Source organism: Schistocerca piceifrons, chromosome X (genome assembly GCF_021461385.2).
Source record: "Schistocerca piceifrons isolate TAMUIC-IGC-003096 chromosome X, iqSchPice1.1, whole genome shotgun sequence".
NCBI lineage: Eukaryota > Metazoa > Arthropoda > Insecta > Orthoptera > Acrididae > Schistocerca > Schistocerca piceifrons.
The window spans coordinates 149,387,564-149,402,960 of record NC_060149.1 but is presented as its reverse complement, the minus strand read 5'-3'; the positions used below and the strand labels follow the sequence as shown (position 1 = coordinate 149,402,960).

General features: G+C 38.4%; 1 protein-coding gene across 2 annotated transcripts in view; it reads left to right on the top strand.

Annotated features, from left to right (window-relative positions):
- LOC124721950 (coiled-coil domain-containing protein 77-like) overlaps nt 1-15,397 on the top strand; it is a 208,565-nt gene that overhangs the window by 76,052 nt on the left and 117,116 nt on the right. For both annotated transcript variants that reach the window (XM_047247113.1, XM_047247114.1), the window contains exon 3: nt 8,021-8,166. In XM_047247113.1, the coding sequence (XP_047103069.1) occupies nt 8,021-8,166 (146 nt within the window). The remainder of the gene's footprint in view (nt 1-8,020; nt 8,167-15,397) is intronic.

Here is a 15,397-nt window from a genome sequence, read left to right as displayed (position 1 = left end):
AGCAAAGAGGTGAAAGCAGAAAAATGGAAGGAGTATATAGAGGGTCTATACAAGGGCGATGTAGTTGAGGACAATATTATGGAAATGGGAGAGGATGTAGATGAAGATGAAATCGGAGATACGATACTGCGTGAAGAGTTTGACAGAGCACTGAAAGACCTGAGTCGAAACAAGGCCCTGGGAGTAGACAACATTCCATTAGAACTACTGACGGCCTTGGGAGAGCCAGTCCTGACAAAACTTTACCATCTGGTGAGCAAAATGTATGAGACAGGCGAAATACTCTCAGACTTCAAGAAGAATATAATAATTCCAATCCCAAAGAAAGCAGGTATTGACAGATGTGAAAATTACCGAACTATCAGTTTAATAAATCACAGCTGCAAAATACTAACACGAATTATTTACAGACGAATGGAAAAACTGGTAGAAGCCGGACCTCGGGGAAGATCAGTTTGGATTCCGTAGAAATGTTGGAACACGTGATGCAATACTGACCTTACGACTTATCTTAGAAGAAAGATTAAGGAAAGGCAAACCTACGTTTCTAGCATTAGTACACTTAAAGAAAGCTTTTGACAGTGTTGACTGGAATACTCTCTTTCAAATTCTATAGGTGGCAGGGGTAAAATACAGGGAGCGAAAGGCTATTTACAATTTGTACAGAAACCAGATGGCAGTTATAAGAGTCGAGGGGCATGAAAGGGAAGTAGTGGTTGGGAAGGGAGTGAGACAGGGTTGTAGCCTCTCCCCGATGTTATTCAATCTGTATATTGAGCAAGCAGTAAAGGAAACAAAAGAAAAATTCGGAGTAGATATTAAAATCCATGGAGAAGAAATAAAAACTTTGAGGTTCGCCGATGACATTGTAATTCTGTCAGAGACAGCAAAGGACTTGGAAGAGCTGTTGAATGGAATGGACAGTGTCTTGAAAGGAGGATATAAGATGAACATCAACAAAAGCAAAACGAGGATAATGGAATGTAGTCGAATTAAGTCGGGTGATGCTGAGGGAATTAGATTAGGAAATGAGACACTTAAAGTAGTAAAGGAGTTTTGCTATTTGGGGAGCAAAATAACTGATGATGCTCAAAGTAGAGAGGATATAAAATGTAGATTGGCAATGGCAAGGAAAGCGTTTCTGAAGAAGAGAAATTTGTTAACATCGAGTATAGATTTAAGTGTCAGGAAGTCGTTTCTGAAAGTATTTGTATGGAGTGTAGCCATGTATGGAAGTGAAACATGGACAATAAATAGTTTGGACAAGAAGAGAATAGAAGCTTTCGAAATGTGGTGCTACAGGAGAATGTTGAAGATTAGGTGGGTAGATCACGTAACTAATGAGGAGGTATTGAATAGGATTGGGGAGAAGAGAAGTTTGTGGCACAACTTGACTAGAACAAGGGATTGGTTGGTAGGACATGTCCTGAGGCATCAAGGGATCACAAATTTAGCATTGGAGGGCAGCGTGGAGGGTAAAAATCGTAGAGGGAGACCAAGACATGAATACACTAAGCAGATTGAGAAGGATGTAGGTTGCAGTAGGTACTGGGTGATGAAGGAGCTTGCACAGGATAGATTAGCATGGAGAGCTGCATGAAACCAGTCTCAGGACTGAGGACTACAATAACAACAACAACAGGTTTAACATCAGAAGAGGCACCAATGTTAGCACTGAATAGGGGATCATGGAGGAATTTTATAAGGGGGCTATGCTCCAGTCTGAATGCTGAAAGGTATAATCAGTCTTAAATGATGATGATGATGATGATGATGATGAGTAGGAAGCTAACTTAAATTCTGTAAGGTCTACATAACTATACCAGTGGTCACATGATGTTCAGAAAGGCAGATTATAACAACTGGGTTCAATGACTCTAATTCACCAATGCACATAAGTAGTTCATTAATTTTACTTCTAAGCCCTTGAATATTTTGATGCACTAAAGATAGTTGGCATTTCACATTTACTGAGATGAAATCAGGTGGAAATAAAATTTCTGCTGATTGCTGTAAATTTTTAGCCAACAGCTGTGTTCGCTGACCCAATGTGCCAGGATTATGCTGTTTGATTTCTTTATCAAACTGAAGGTTTGTTTCAATCTTTACTTCTCTCAGAACTTGACTTCGTTCTGTCCTACCTATCCTAAAAAAGGTGCTGCTTCAAAACCTATGACCACTGGTATATTACCACTCACGGCAGTGCCTCCCCCCCCCCCCCCCTTACATTTCCTGCTATTAGCCTAGCCAGTTTACCCTTCCCTTTCCTGTTGAGGTGTAGGCCATGTCTAGTATAATCCCACCTACTGAGAGAATCAACCGGAACCAAACAAATATGTGACCCCTCACCCGACCCAAGCAGCCGTTCCAACTCCAAATAACTCTCCTGACAGAAGAGTTTAAATGAGGTCGGTCATGGCGTCTCAGAACAGACACAAACTCAACACTCGTATGTCTCGTTGCTGATGCAATCTTTGCCAGATCACACTCTATATTGTACCCAAGATCTCTGTCAATACTACTACCCGGCCCACCCTGAATAACCACGGTGTCTTCCTTGGTAAAATCTTTACAGAGTGAACCTAAATCCTCTGTCACCTGACCCAAACCAGCACTTGGTTTAAAAAAAAATTGTGGCCTGGTATTCTGATCCTAACTGGTCCTGCAAAAGTTGGCCTACTCCTCTGGCATGTGAACTACCTAACAACAAAACTTTCTTTCTCTTTGCTGACTTACCTACATTCTTATTCAATTTTCTACTGAAAGTTTGTTGGGCCCTCTCTCTGAGGCACATCATCTTCTAAATGAAGCAACAGGTCACACTTATTCTTCACATTCACCACAAAGCTGTCTGACAAAGTTCTAGGTCTGTTACTCCTGTTACCTGTTGCCACTTCCCACCTCTCTTTACCATTCTCCCTCCTCAACCTGTTCAGATCTTCCCTAGCCTGCTCTAACTGTGCCTGAAGGGCAGCAATGTTCCCCTCCTATTCCACTATTTTCCTATCTCTACAGCATATCCTACAGAACCACTGATGAGTCGGATCCACTTCCCTATTTCCCAGGCCACTACAGTCACCCCAATGGAAAAAACTGCTGCACCCATCACACCAAACCCGGAGCTAACAATTCTACGGCACGTCAGGCACTTTTCACTCACGGTAAAAATCTTACTTTAGCGAGAATAAGTCATTAAATTACAGAAAAACAAGAAAACACGTTTACGAAAGATTAGGTCTAGTCTCAATCGTATGTAAACAAACTTACTTTAGTGACAATAAGTTAGATTACCGAAAAGCAGAAGGAAACGTAAACGTTTGCCTTTAAACAGATCTGTGCCCATATCCACCACCTCATGAAATGACAGAAACAAGAATACTGGGAGCAGTATGTTGCTACCAGTGGACCATATACCCCCCCTTTCACAGGTTAGGGTGAAGATTCAATGCCTCTATGGATACCAGTACCCCGTATAATACTCTGTCCAGTAAGTGGGAGTTCATCAGTGCCATAGCCTTTAGCCCTGATATGGCTTCAGAGCCCAACCGCATCCACAGCTAAATGATCATCCACCTACTAGTAGATTGCCAACATCACATTGTTGCCATTTTCAACTGTATCTGGAGTGATGATGTTCACCGTCTCAGTGGCGTGAAAACATGATCGTCCCAGTACTGAAACAGGGTGAACAACCCCTGGAAATGTGGACAATAATCACTCAATTAGCCTCACTAATTTCTGTGTGTAGAGAGCCAACGGCTGCATTGGCGCCTTTAGTCTCGGGGCCTTTTGGCTCCGTCCCAGGGTGGTTTACGCCAAGGCTGTTCTACTACTGAAATTTTGATCTGCCTAGAAGAGTCTGCCTTTCAGTCAGCTTTTTCCTGGCATCAGCATCTTATTGCTCTCTTCTTTGACTTCCATAGGGCATACAACACCACATGGCATTACTGTATCCTTGTTACCCTCCACGAGCAGTCTCAAGGGCCAACTTGTGAAAGCAGTCTCAAGGGCCAACTTGTGATTTTTGTTTGGAACTTCTTGTCTCACAGTACTTTCTGGGTTCAGGTTGATGCTTTGCACAGTCCTTCCCATGTAGAAGAAAATGGGGTCCCACAGGGTTCTGTATTGACCGTGCCCCTTTTTCTAGTGGCTATCAATGACCTGACTGCAGCTTGGGGTCTACAGTCTCACCGTCCCTGTATGCTGACATCTTTTGTGTCTACTACTGCTCCTCAACTGTGGGTGTTGCTGAACACCGACTGCAGAGTGCCATACAAAAGGTGCAGTCTCAGCCACGGCTTCCAGTTTTCTGCTACCAAGACATACGTCATGCACTTCGTCGCTGATGTACTGTTCATCCCCAACAAGAACTCTACTTTGATGAGCGAATGTTCTGTGTGGTGGAATCTTATCATTTTTTTAGTATTGGTTTTTGATACCTGGTTGATGTGGCTTCCCCATCTTTGCTAACTTAATTGAATGTGGTGGCCACAGTGTAATACTCTTCCTTGTCTCAGTAACACCACCTGGGGTGCAGATTGCTCTACACTCTTGTGGCTCTACAAAGCTCTGATCCTGTCACGTTTTAATCTTGGGAGCCTGGCATATGGCTTAGTATTGCCTTCAGCACTGCAGATGCTGGACCTGATATACCATTGTGAGGTCCAACTTGCGACTGGTGCCTTTCGGACCAGTCCTGTGAACAGCCTACTCACAGAGTCTCTCTCCTAAAGATCAGATGCTAACAACTGCTGCTCAACAATGGAATACATATTCGCTGCTCACCTGAACATCTGAACTACTGAGTACATTTTCCTTGTAGAGAAATCTACCTCCCACAACAGAGGCCAAAATCTGCAGTCACTATTGCAGTGCACATACAGTCTCTGCTTTGAAATCCAGCTTTGCTGACTGTCACCTCTTGTCAGGGAGAAATCGCGTGCACTCCCATGGTGGTATCCCGTCCGCTGATATGCCTTGACCCATGCTTTGAGCCAAAGGACTTAATAGACCCTCTGGTTATTTGCCATCTGTTTTTGCACATCCTTGACACATTTCCAGGTGGTATACACTGTTGGCATATGGTCAATGTGTGAACCAGTTTTGCCTACACATGAGCAAGATGCAGTGAACTATGCTCCCTGCTGAATGGATGCAGTGTATTCACTGAAGAATTGGTGGCCATTGCTCAAGCCCTCAGCCACCTTTGTTGTTGCACTAGTGAGTGGGTTTTAAGCTGCAGTGACTCCTTGAGTAGTCTTCAGGCTGTCGACCAGTGCTACCCTTGGCACCAACTGGTTGAGTCTATCCAGGATATCCTGTATGAGATCCACCATGTTGGATGGTCATTCATCTTTGTATAGGCCGCTGATCATGTTGTGATCCCAGGGAATTAACATGTGGACAGGTTGGCTACCAGGATGCCGGCTTTGGAGAGGGAGGGCTACTGAAACCGGATCTTCAGTCGACTCTACGCCAACAGTTGTTGGAGGTTTGGAATATGGATTGGTATGTCCTGGTTGCTCTGAATAAGCTGTGAACCATAAAGCAGACCACAACCATGTGCCAGTCTTCCCTTCATGCTGAGCACAGGGAATCTACTATCCTCTTTTAACTTCGCATTGGCCACACTTGGCTGACCCATGGCCACACCTTCCAATGTGAGGATCCACCCCAATGTCAGTGTGGTGGCCCACACACTACTGGACTACCCTTATTTTGACACCTTACTGTGAAATCTTAAACTTGCCATGCTACCTCTGGCACTAGCAGATGATGCAGCTGATTTAGTTTTACATTTTACCTATGAAAGTGGGTTTTACTCTTCTCTGTGACATAGTGCACACTAGCTTCATTGTCCACTTGAGTGATTGGAGGAGTGCCCTGTCACTTGCTCCCATTTGAAGAACCCATCGCTGCCCTTACTCAGTGGTCCGGCCTGGCTCCTGCCCTTCTCACATTTTACTTCTTCTTATTCTTTTACATCTGTTGTTGGTTGACAGACTCATCATCATTGTTCACTTTCTTGAGATTTTATATTGTCCATGTAGCTAGTTTTCTTGTGATAATGGAGGGTGTGGAAGCACCAGTAGGATGCAGAGGATGTGTCTCTTGCCACACAACATGTGCACAACAGCTGCTTTGTTGGCATGCCATCTCTCCCACCTTCACCCTTTTACCCCTCTCTCACTCCTACTTGCTTCTATTTCTTAGATGTTTTATTCTCAGGTGCAGTGGAGTCCATTGGGAATTGTCTTTTGTGTTCTTCCTCTGTGGGGGCTATTCCTGGCTGGACGTACAAAGGATTAAGGGTCTGATGACCTCATAGTTCGGTCCCTGTAACCCCATCAGTCCATTCTTCCATCAGACAAAATAGGAATGATAATACACCAGTTGCTAATCTGCAAGTCTAAATAGTAGTTGGCTATCACATGTGGACTGCTCCATTCGCTTTTGCATATGTAATAAATATACAAAGTGTATTTAAAATATACCTCGCAAAAAATACAGAGGAGCCAGTGGAAAGGATGAACAAGCATAGAGAATCACAATACACAACATTTGCTCAATTTTTTGCTTCTGAAGCAAATGTGCTCCTCCTGCATGTGGATGCCAAAGCACCTGAAGAACCATAATGTGAAATAAAAGATTTTCAAAGTCAAACCAGTGCCTGGTCACTGGTCACTGAAATAACTCTTATGCTGCTTGACAGTTTTTAAGGTCTACTTTTTATTCTGTGTGCAATATACTGTTAAACTATACTTAAAGGTTGTAGGCCAATCACTAAAAGCACTGTAATTTCCAATAACAGTATGATCAGTCATTAGAGTACATAGATAGTGTCAACTCACAAATTAAAACTTCCCTCTTTTGAAGTTAAAGAATGTTTACATTTAAGGCATTCCATTAGAAGAGTTTAGAAAATATTAGTTGGTTCTACATCCACAAGGTGTCATAATTATGTGGAAAGAAATGATTTTCAGGCTATTTTATTTAATTTGTTTTGATATGTGGTTACATACCGACTGTTTACAGGTGAGTATAAACAATAGTGAAAAATACTCGAGTTTCATAACAGAAGTGGCAGTTAAAAAAATGTAGTAAATATTTTCATTCTATTAGTAAGTTTCATATTCCATGGATCGTTTACACGATAAATCGTAATGATGTGGAATGAGTCTTTTACGTTCAGTGGAATGAGTCTTTTACGTTCACATTGCAGTTAATTTGTAAATCTGACAACATGCCGAACAATTTTATATATGAGTTAGGATGTCCTATCCATCACATTTTACACGTTATAATCATAGAAATTCTTCTATGGAATTGGGCTTGTCAAGGAGAAACAATAACAGCTGAGGATGTTACCTCTAAAACTGTTAGCATCTGTATAAAAATGCATAAATGTTTCTCTTGTGTGTCCTAACTGCTACCTTCTATGGTCCCTGCCATTATACTAATCTATTAACTTATTTTGTTGCATAAAGTGTTCATGTTGTTGAATTAGATTAACCCATTTTCAAGTCAAAGTAATTAATCAAAGTAATTAATAAAAATAATTGATTTCTTACTAAATGTTCAGTTAGTTGATTAGTTTCATCCTTGTTTTATATTGCAAAGTAACTTCCCAGAATGATTTAATGCTTTTATTAATGTTCCAACTCTATTTTTTCAGATCATTATTTCATGGGCATTTAATATTGAGTGCCCCTTAAAGTAAATCATCTCCTTGCTCCTTCCTCCTCTTCCTTCAGGTTTTTACTCTGTTCTGTCCCCTCTCAACTCTCCCACTTTCTTCCATTTTGACCATGCACCTCCACTCCCAAACTACCTCATCCCTTTCTTCATTCCACACATCTGAAGATGCATAGAATGAAGTAGGTTTTAGCACTGATACTAACCAAGTTTAAATTTTATAAGTAACTAAGCATGTGGTTGGAAGTAAAACTAAGAAAAAAAATTAACATATTAAGTTTTTGATTAATTTGCTGCAGAGCTGTTGGTTTATTCTCTCAAATAGGGAAGAGAAGCTGAAGAAATTCGAAAGAGGATGATTGATGATCTTACCAATGAATTACGTCCCACACAAGAAAATTTATCTTATTATAAAACAAAGATGAGTGAGTCTGTCAAAAAATTTGAAAGGATACACAATAAAATAGAGAGGTATGTTTAATGATATGATAGGCATATGCTGTTATAGTGAATTGGTAAATAAAATAAACTAATTAGTGTCAGCAGTTTGGTTTTGGTTCGTGCAAGTGATGTGCAGTCTGACATATGAGAATAAATACAATTAGCAACCATAATAGACTTCTTTCACTTTTTAATTTTTTTCACCATAAGTCTGATCTGTGTGTGATATTGTTCATTTAGACTTTAACCAGTTGGTCATGAAAGTGTCAGTGAGTAAGATATATGATATCTATTACTGCCATAGTTGGCATTGAGTGAAGAAAGTGAATATTTCAATATAAAACTCTATAATGTGCTATATTTTGCAAGAAAATATGAAAAGTTATTGGAATATGTGATTAATAAGCTACATCTAATGTCTGATTATGCCAAATGCAAGCACACTAGGGCCTCAGCCAGTGTTGGCTGAGTGGTTAATGTGAAAAAAAGCCAGTTTGTATTGTGATTTGGAGTTGGCATTAAAATGGCAGTTTCCTTATAACTGGTTGGGTCAGTCAGTTCAAAGCTCAGAGGAAAGCCAGGACATGCTAAATCCAATAAAATGATGCTTAGTAAAGTATTTTGACATCCAAACCAACTTTTGCATTGTAGGCTGCCCCCAACTGTAATAAGTGTATCCAGCTAAGTGGGTCTGTCATTAAGTTTCTTCATTATTGCTTATATTTACATGTGAGAAATCTATAGATTTAAAAAAAAAATCATCTAATGCTCCCAGTGGCTTGGGTGAAGCACCAGCAATATAAATATGCAACGAAAAAGATGTTTATGGTAGCTGGATGTCCAGAGAAACTAAAAATTAGATGAACTAATAATAAAAATATGGCATGTAAAGCTCTAGCAGAAAAACATAAGTTTTCAGTCTTGTTTTTGTGCATGTTGACAATAATAATAATAATAATAAAGGACAACACGCATCAATTAAACAATCAGAGGAAAACGAAATCTTAAGACAGCCACCAGAGCAAGCACAAATAGAACACGAAGTGACACACATGTTAGATATAGAAGAAAAATTTCAGCTGACATACATAGAATACAAAGACACAAATACAGACATTAGACCATTCTTGCATACACCGCCAAATAACCCACAAGTCGAAACAACAATAAAAACTATCAACACAATCATACACAACAAAATAAATGAAAACACAACTATGGAAGAGTTACAACTACTGGTTTATATAGGAGCACTCACGACACTAAATATACACACTAGGCAGAGATCAGAACCAACCAACAAACAGAAGAAACCTACAAAACCAGCATGGCAACACAGGCTACAGATCAGAATAGAAAAACTGAGAAAAGACATCGGACAGCTAACACAATTTATAAGAAATGAAATGTCAGAAAAAAAACGAAAAAAGGTTAGGTAAAATCTCACAACAAGAAGCGATAGAGCAATTAGATGAAAAGAAGCAGAAATTACAAGCATTGGCCAAACGACTTAGAAGATACAAAAAAAAATGAAAATAGAAGGAAACAAAACCAAACATTCAACACAAACCAAAAGAAATTTTACCAGACAATATATAACACACACATTAAAATAGACAATCCACCAAACATAACTGACATGGAACACTTCTGGAGCAACATATGGTCAAACTCGGTACAACATAACAGGCATGCACGGTGGATACAAGCAGAAACAGACACATACAAGATGATACCACAAATGCCTGAAGTGATAATTTTGCAACATGAAGTCACCCAAGCAATTAATTCTACTCACAATTGGAAAGCCCCTGGAAAAGATAAAATAGCAAATTTCTGGCTAAAGAAGTTCACCTCAACACATTCACATCTAACTAAATTATTTAACAGTTACATTGCAGACCCATACACATTCCCTGATACACTTACACATGGAATAACTTATCTGAAACCTAAAGATCAAGCAGACACAGCAAACCCAGCAAAATATTGCCCCATAACATGCCTACCAACAATATACAAAATATTAACTTCAGTCATTACACAGAAATTAATGACACATACAACACAGAACAAAATTATAAATGAAGAACAAAAAGGCTGTTGCAAAGGAGCTCGAGGATGTAAAGAGCAACTGATAATAGATGCAGAGGTGACATATCAAGCTAAAACTAAACAAAGGTCGCTGCACTACGCATACATTGATTACCAAAAAGCTTTTGATAGAGTACCCCACTCATGGTTACTACAGATATTGGAAATATACAAAGTAGATCCTAAATTGATACAGTTCCTAAACATAGTAATGAAAAACTGGAAAACCACACTTAATATCCAAACAAATTCAAATAATATCACATCACAGCCAATACAGATTAAGCGTGGAATATACCAAGGAGACTCATTAAGTCCTTTCTGGTTCTGTCTTGCTCTGAACCCACTATCCAACATGCTAAATAATACAAATTATGGATATAATATTACTGGAACATACCCACACAAAATCACACATTTGCTATACATGGATGATCTAAAACTACTGGCAGCAACCAATCAACGACTCAACCAATTACTAAAGATAACAGAAGTATTCAGCAATGATATAAATATGGCTTTTGGAACAGACAAATGTAAGAAAAATAGCATAGTCAAGGGAAAACACACTAAACAAGAAGATTACATATTGAATAACCACAGTAACTCCATAGAAGCGATGGAAAAAACAGATGCCTATAAATATCTAGGATACAGACAAAAAATAGGAATAGATAATACAAATATTAAAGAAGAACTAAAAGAAAAATATAGACAAAGACTAACAAAAATACTGAAAACAGAATTGACAGCAAGAAACAAGACAAAAGCTATAAATACTTATGCTATACCAATATTGACCTACTCATTTGGAGTAGTGAAATTGAGTAACACAGACCTAGAAGCACTCAATACACTTACACGATCACAATGCCACAAATATAGAATACATCACATACATTCAGCAATACAAAGATTCACATTAAGCAGAAAGGAAGGAGGAAGGGGATTCATCGACATAAAAAACCTACATTATGGACAGGTAGACAATTTAAGAAAATTCTTTATAGAACGAGCAGAAACTAGCAAAATACACAAAGCAATCACTCATATAAATACATTGGCTACACCACTGCAATTTCATAACCACTTCTACAACCCTTTGGATCACATAACATCAACAGATACGAAGAAAATAAATTGGAAAAAGAAAACACTACATGGCAAGCACCCGTATCATCTAACACAGCCACACATCGATCAATACACATCCAACGCATGGCTAAGAAAAGGCAATATATACAGTGAGACGAAAGGATTCATGAGTGCAATACAGGATCAAACAATAAACACCAGATATTACAGCAAGCATATTATTAAAGATCCCAATACCACAACAGATAAATGCAGACTTTGCAAACAACAAATAGAAACAGTAGATCACATCACAAGCGGATGTGCAATACTAGCAAATACAGAATACCCCAGAAGACATGACAATGTAGCAAAAATAATACATCAACAACTTGCCATACAACATAAACTAACAAAACAACACGTTCCCACATACAAGCATGCACCACAAAATGTACTGGAGAATGATGAATACAAATTATACTGGAACAGAACCTTTATAACAGATAAAACAACACCACATAACAAACCTGACATCATACTCACCAATAAAAAGAAGAAATTAACACAACTAATCGAAATATCCATACCCAATACAACAAATATACAAAAGAAAACAGGAGAAAAAATTGAAAAATACATCCAACTGGCTGAGGAAGTCAAGGACATGTGGCATCAGGATAAAGTTGACATTATACCAATTACACTATCAACTACAGGAGTCATACCACACAATATCCACCAGTACATCAATGCAATACAGCTACATCCAAACTTATATATACAACTACAGAAATGCGTAATTATTGATACGTGTTCAATTACCCGAAAGTTCCTAAATGCAATATAACATATACCGTACAGTTAAAAGGAAGTGACGCTTGATCAAGGTCCGCGTCACTTTCCATTTTTAACCAGACTTAATGTCTGAGAAAGTAAAGAAATAATTATAATAGTAATAATAATGCATTTGCATGTTGCATATGCATTTACATATTTGGGTCCTTTTCACCAGTTTTTGCATATTTTAACTAAAAACTAGTCACGATGCACATTTTCTCTCTATATTTACAATATTTTAAAAATTTTGACGGGCATTCTCTAGCTTGATGTAGTTTTGAAGTCTTACAGATTGATCGCCACCTAGAACTGTGTGCTATTGCTAACCAACAGGCCACTGCATAATGAAATCATTACAGAAGAGGAACAGGAACAGGCAGACAAAGTCAATGCTTCTGCACCTGCACCCCCCCCCCCCCCCCCCAGTTAATCCCCTCCACTGTTATATTGTATGTGTCGGCAACAATTAAATTAAACTACGCAAGCTTTTAGTCGCATGTTCATTATTTCAGTTTAGCTTTCTGTTTACTTGTACACAGTTGAACATGTTTATGATGTCAGTGTGTAATGTGTTGTGTGCCATGCCACCCAAAAAAAGAAACATCATTTCGAGGATAGCTGACCATCCTGGAACACTTACATATGTCTTAAATTGTTGAATTTGTGAGAAAAATGTTTTATGCAAAAAAAAGTTTCAAATATCATGTCAAGACAAGTCTTCGTAGCAGGAATGCAGAAGAAAGGACCACAACAACTTCTGACAACAAAAAGTTGCAGTAGCAGGGATTTGTCCAAAGGTCACCAGAAATCGGTTTAACATGGATCTATGTGAAGCATTCATTGCAAGCAATATCCCTCTTCACAAACTTACAAACCCTATCGTCAAAGGCTTCCTGCGCAAATATTGCTTAAATAAAAATATACCATGAATCAACTTTGCGTAAAAATTACATACCGACAATTTATATAAATGTTCTGGAAGAAATACACAATGAACTCAAGGACAGCATTGTCTGGATTTCAGTTGATGCAACCACAGACAGACACTTGTGGCCATTACATTGCAAATTTAATTTTTGGTGCTTTAAAAGAAGAGCCTTCTTCCTATTTAGTGGCCTGCAAAGAACTTGAAAAAGTAAATCATTCTATGAATGCCAGATTTGTGAATGAGCGTATTAGAAAAATATCTCCAGAATCTTCTGCAGATGTTTGTGTTTATTTTAGATGCTGCTCCCTATATGATCAAAGCAGGAAAAGCCCTTCAAGTGTTTTATCCCAATTTGGTTCACGTGACATGCTGTGCTTTTGGAGTACATCGCCTTGCTGAAGAAGTACGTTCCACATTTGTGAATGTAAATAAACTGATTTCATCCACAAAGAAAGTGTTTCTAAATGCTTCTGCTCACATCAAGACCTACAAAGAAAAACTACCAAATGTGTCTTTACCTCCTGAACCAGTGGTAACTCGTTGGGGTACGTGGGTCAAAGATGTGTTGTTTTACAATGAACATTTCGAGGCCATTAGAGGGGTAGTAAACGACTTTGATAGTGCAGAGGCTTTGGCAGTTTGCTAGTGCAAGGAAGCTTTTAATGATTCCCGTATTAAAAAAGACATTGCTGTGGTTAGCACTCATGTTTCCCATATAACTGCAAGTATTAAAAAGCTTGAAACTCAAGATTTGGTGTTGAATGAATCTATTCAGTTAATGAATAGAATTATTGTAGCGACCTCCTCATTGCTGGAGGTATTCCCAAGAAAACTTAAAGAAAAGTTCGAAAACATTTTAAACAATAACCCAGGCTTTGAACCCTTGTGCCAAATTGCTAGTTTTATTAATGGGATGGGTGAACTTTTACCAGAAACAGTAAGTGCCAACATAGCACCCAAATTCAAATACTGCCCAGTTACCTCAGTTAATGTAGAATGGTCCTCTTCTGCTTATAAAAATGTCTTGAGTGATTGAAGACACAATCAAACTACCGAACATTTGGAACAGTACTTTCTCATTTATGTTTGCAATAGTAGAAAAATATAAAATAAATTGTAAATGATGCTTTGGTCCAATAGTATTAATTAAAAGTTAATGCTGTTCAAAAAAATTCATGCTTGTACATTTTTTTTTTAATATAAATATTACGGAGTTTTTGAGTGTGCCCCTCTGTGTGCAATATTGCAATATATCCCAAAGTTGGTCTTGTACCTATTGATTGTTGCAGTGCGACTCAGTTGCATTGCATCCGCTTGTTACCGACAACAATAGCAAAGCAGGAACAATTCTTGAAACATGGTATGAATACCCATTTTGCAAATTTTTAGAAAATAATCCCAGGAAGGTCCTCTTCCTAATCTCTACCAGAAAGTATTCAGATAATGATTTCAGCATTCTAAATGTACTGATTTTTTGCATGGCCAGTGCTCTTCCTCATAATTGATATGCACAGGTTGGCCTTTGAGATATAATGCATGCAGTGACTACCATGGTTTTTTTTATTATTTGATCTTGTGTATTTCGACACTTTTCACGCATTTTTAAGCATTTTTCATGCATATTTGCTGGTTTTTATGATGGGTATAATCCGGTCTTTAATAATGATGATAATAATGATAATAAATAGTGAATGTAAAAATAAATAGTGTCTGAATATTCACTGCGTGCCAGACTGTTCCTTATAATAAAAAGAGAAGGTGGCAGTTTCTACAGTACGTCACTATTCTGCATGCAGAAAGGTCAGAAAGGAATTGTTGGTAAATTAAAATCAGTCAAGTTAAGCATGTATCTCTGAGAAAGCCACATTATTACTAATTTTAACAACACATTCATCCTTAGTGGTGGTGTCATGGTGCATAAAGATGGGACAATTTTTGTGTAAAAATATGGTAAGTGTAACTACTGCTGAACATGGGAAGAATGATATGACAAACTTCAGAAATATATTGAAGAGTGTACTCAAGGAACTAGTTAAAATAGTAGCTTTTATTCAGACTTTCAAAATAGTGATATTTCCAGAACACACAACAGCAGGATTCATTCATCTTTTTGCGAGGCCCTACACATCAAACCAGATATGCTGTTTAAAATGGTTGTTGTTTGGCCATACGATACACACATGTAACAAAGAAACAATTTGCAGGAGAAACAGAAATACGCCAACAGATGGAGCTGCCTTGTAGTTTACTGTGATTTTCCTAAGTTTCCCTCAGTACATTGCGAAATAGTTTCTTCAGCAAGACCATGGCCATCTCCTTGCCCTA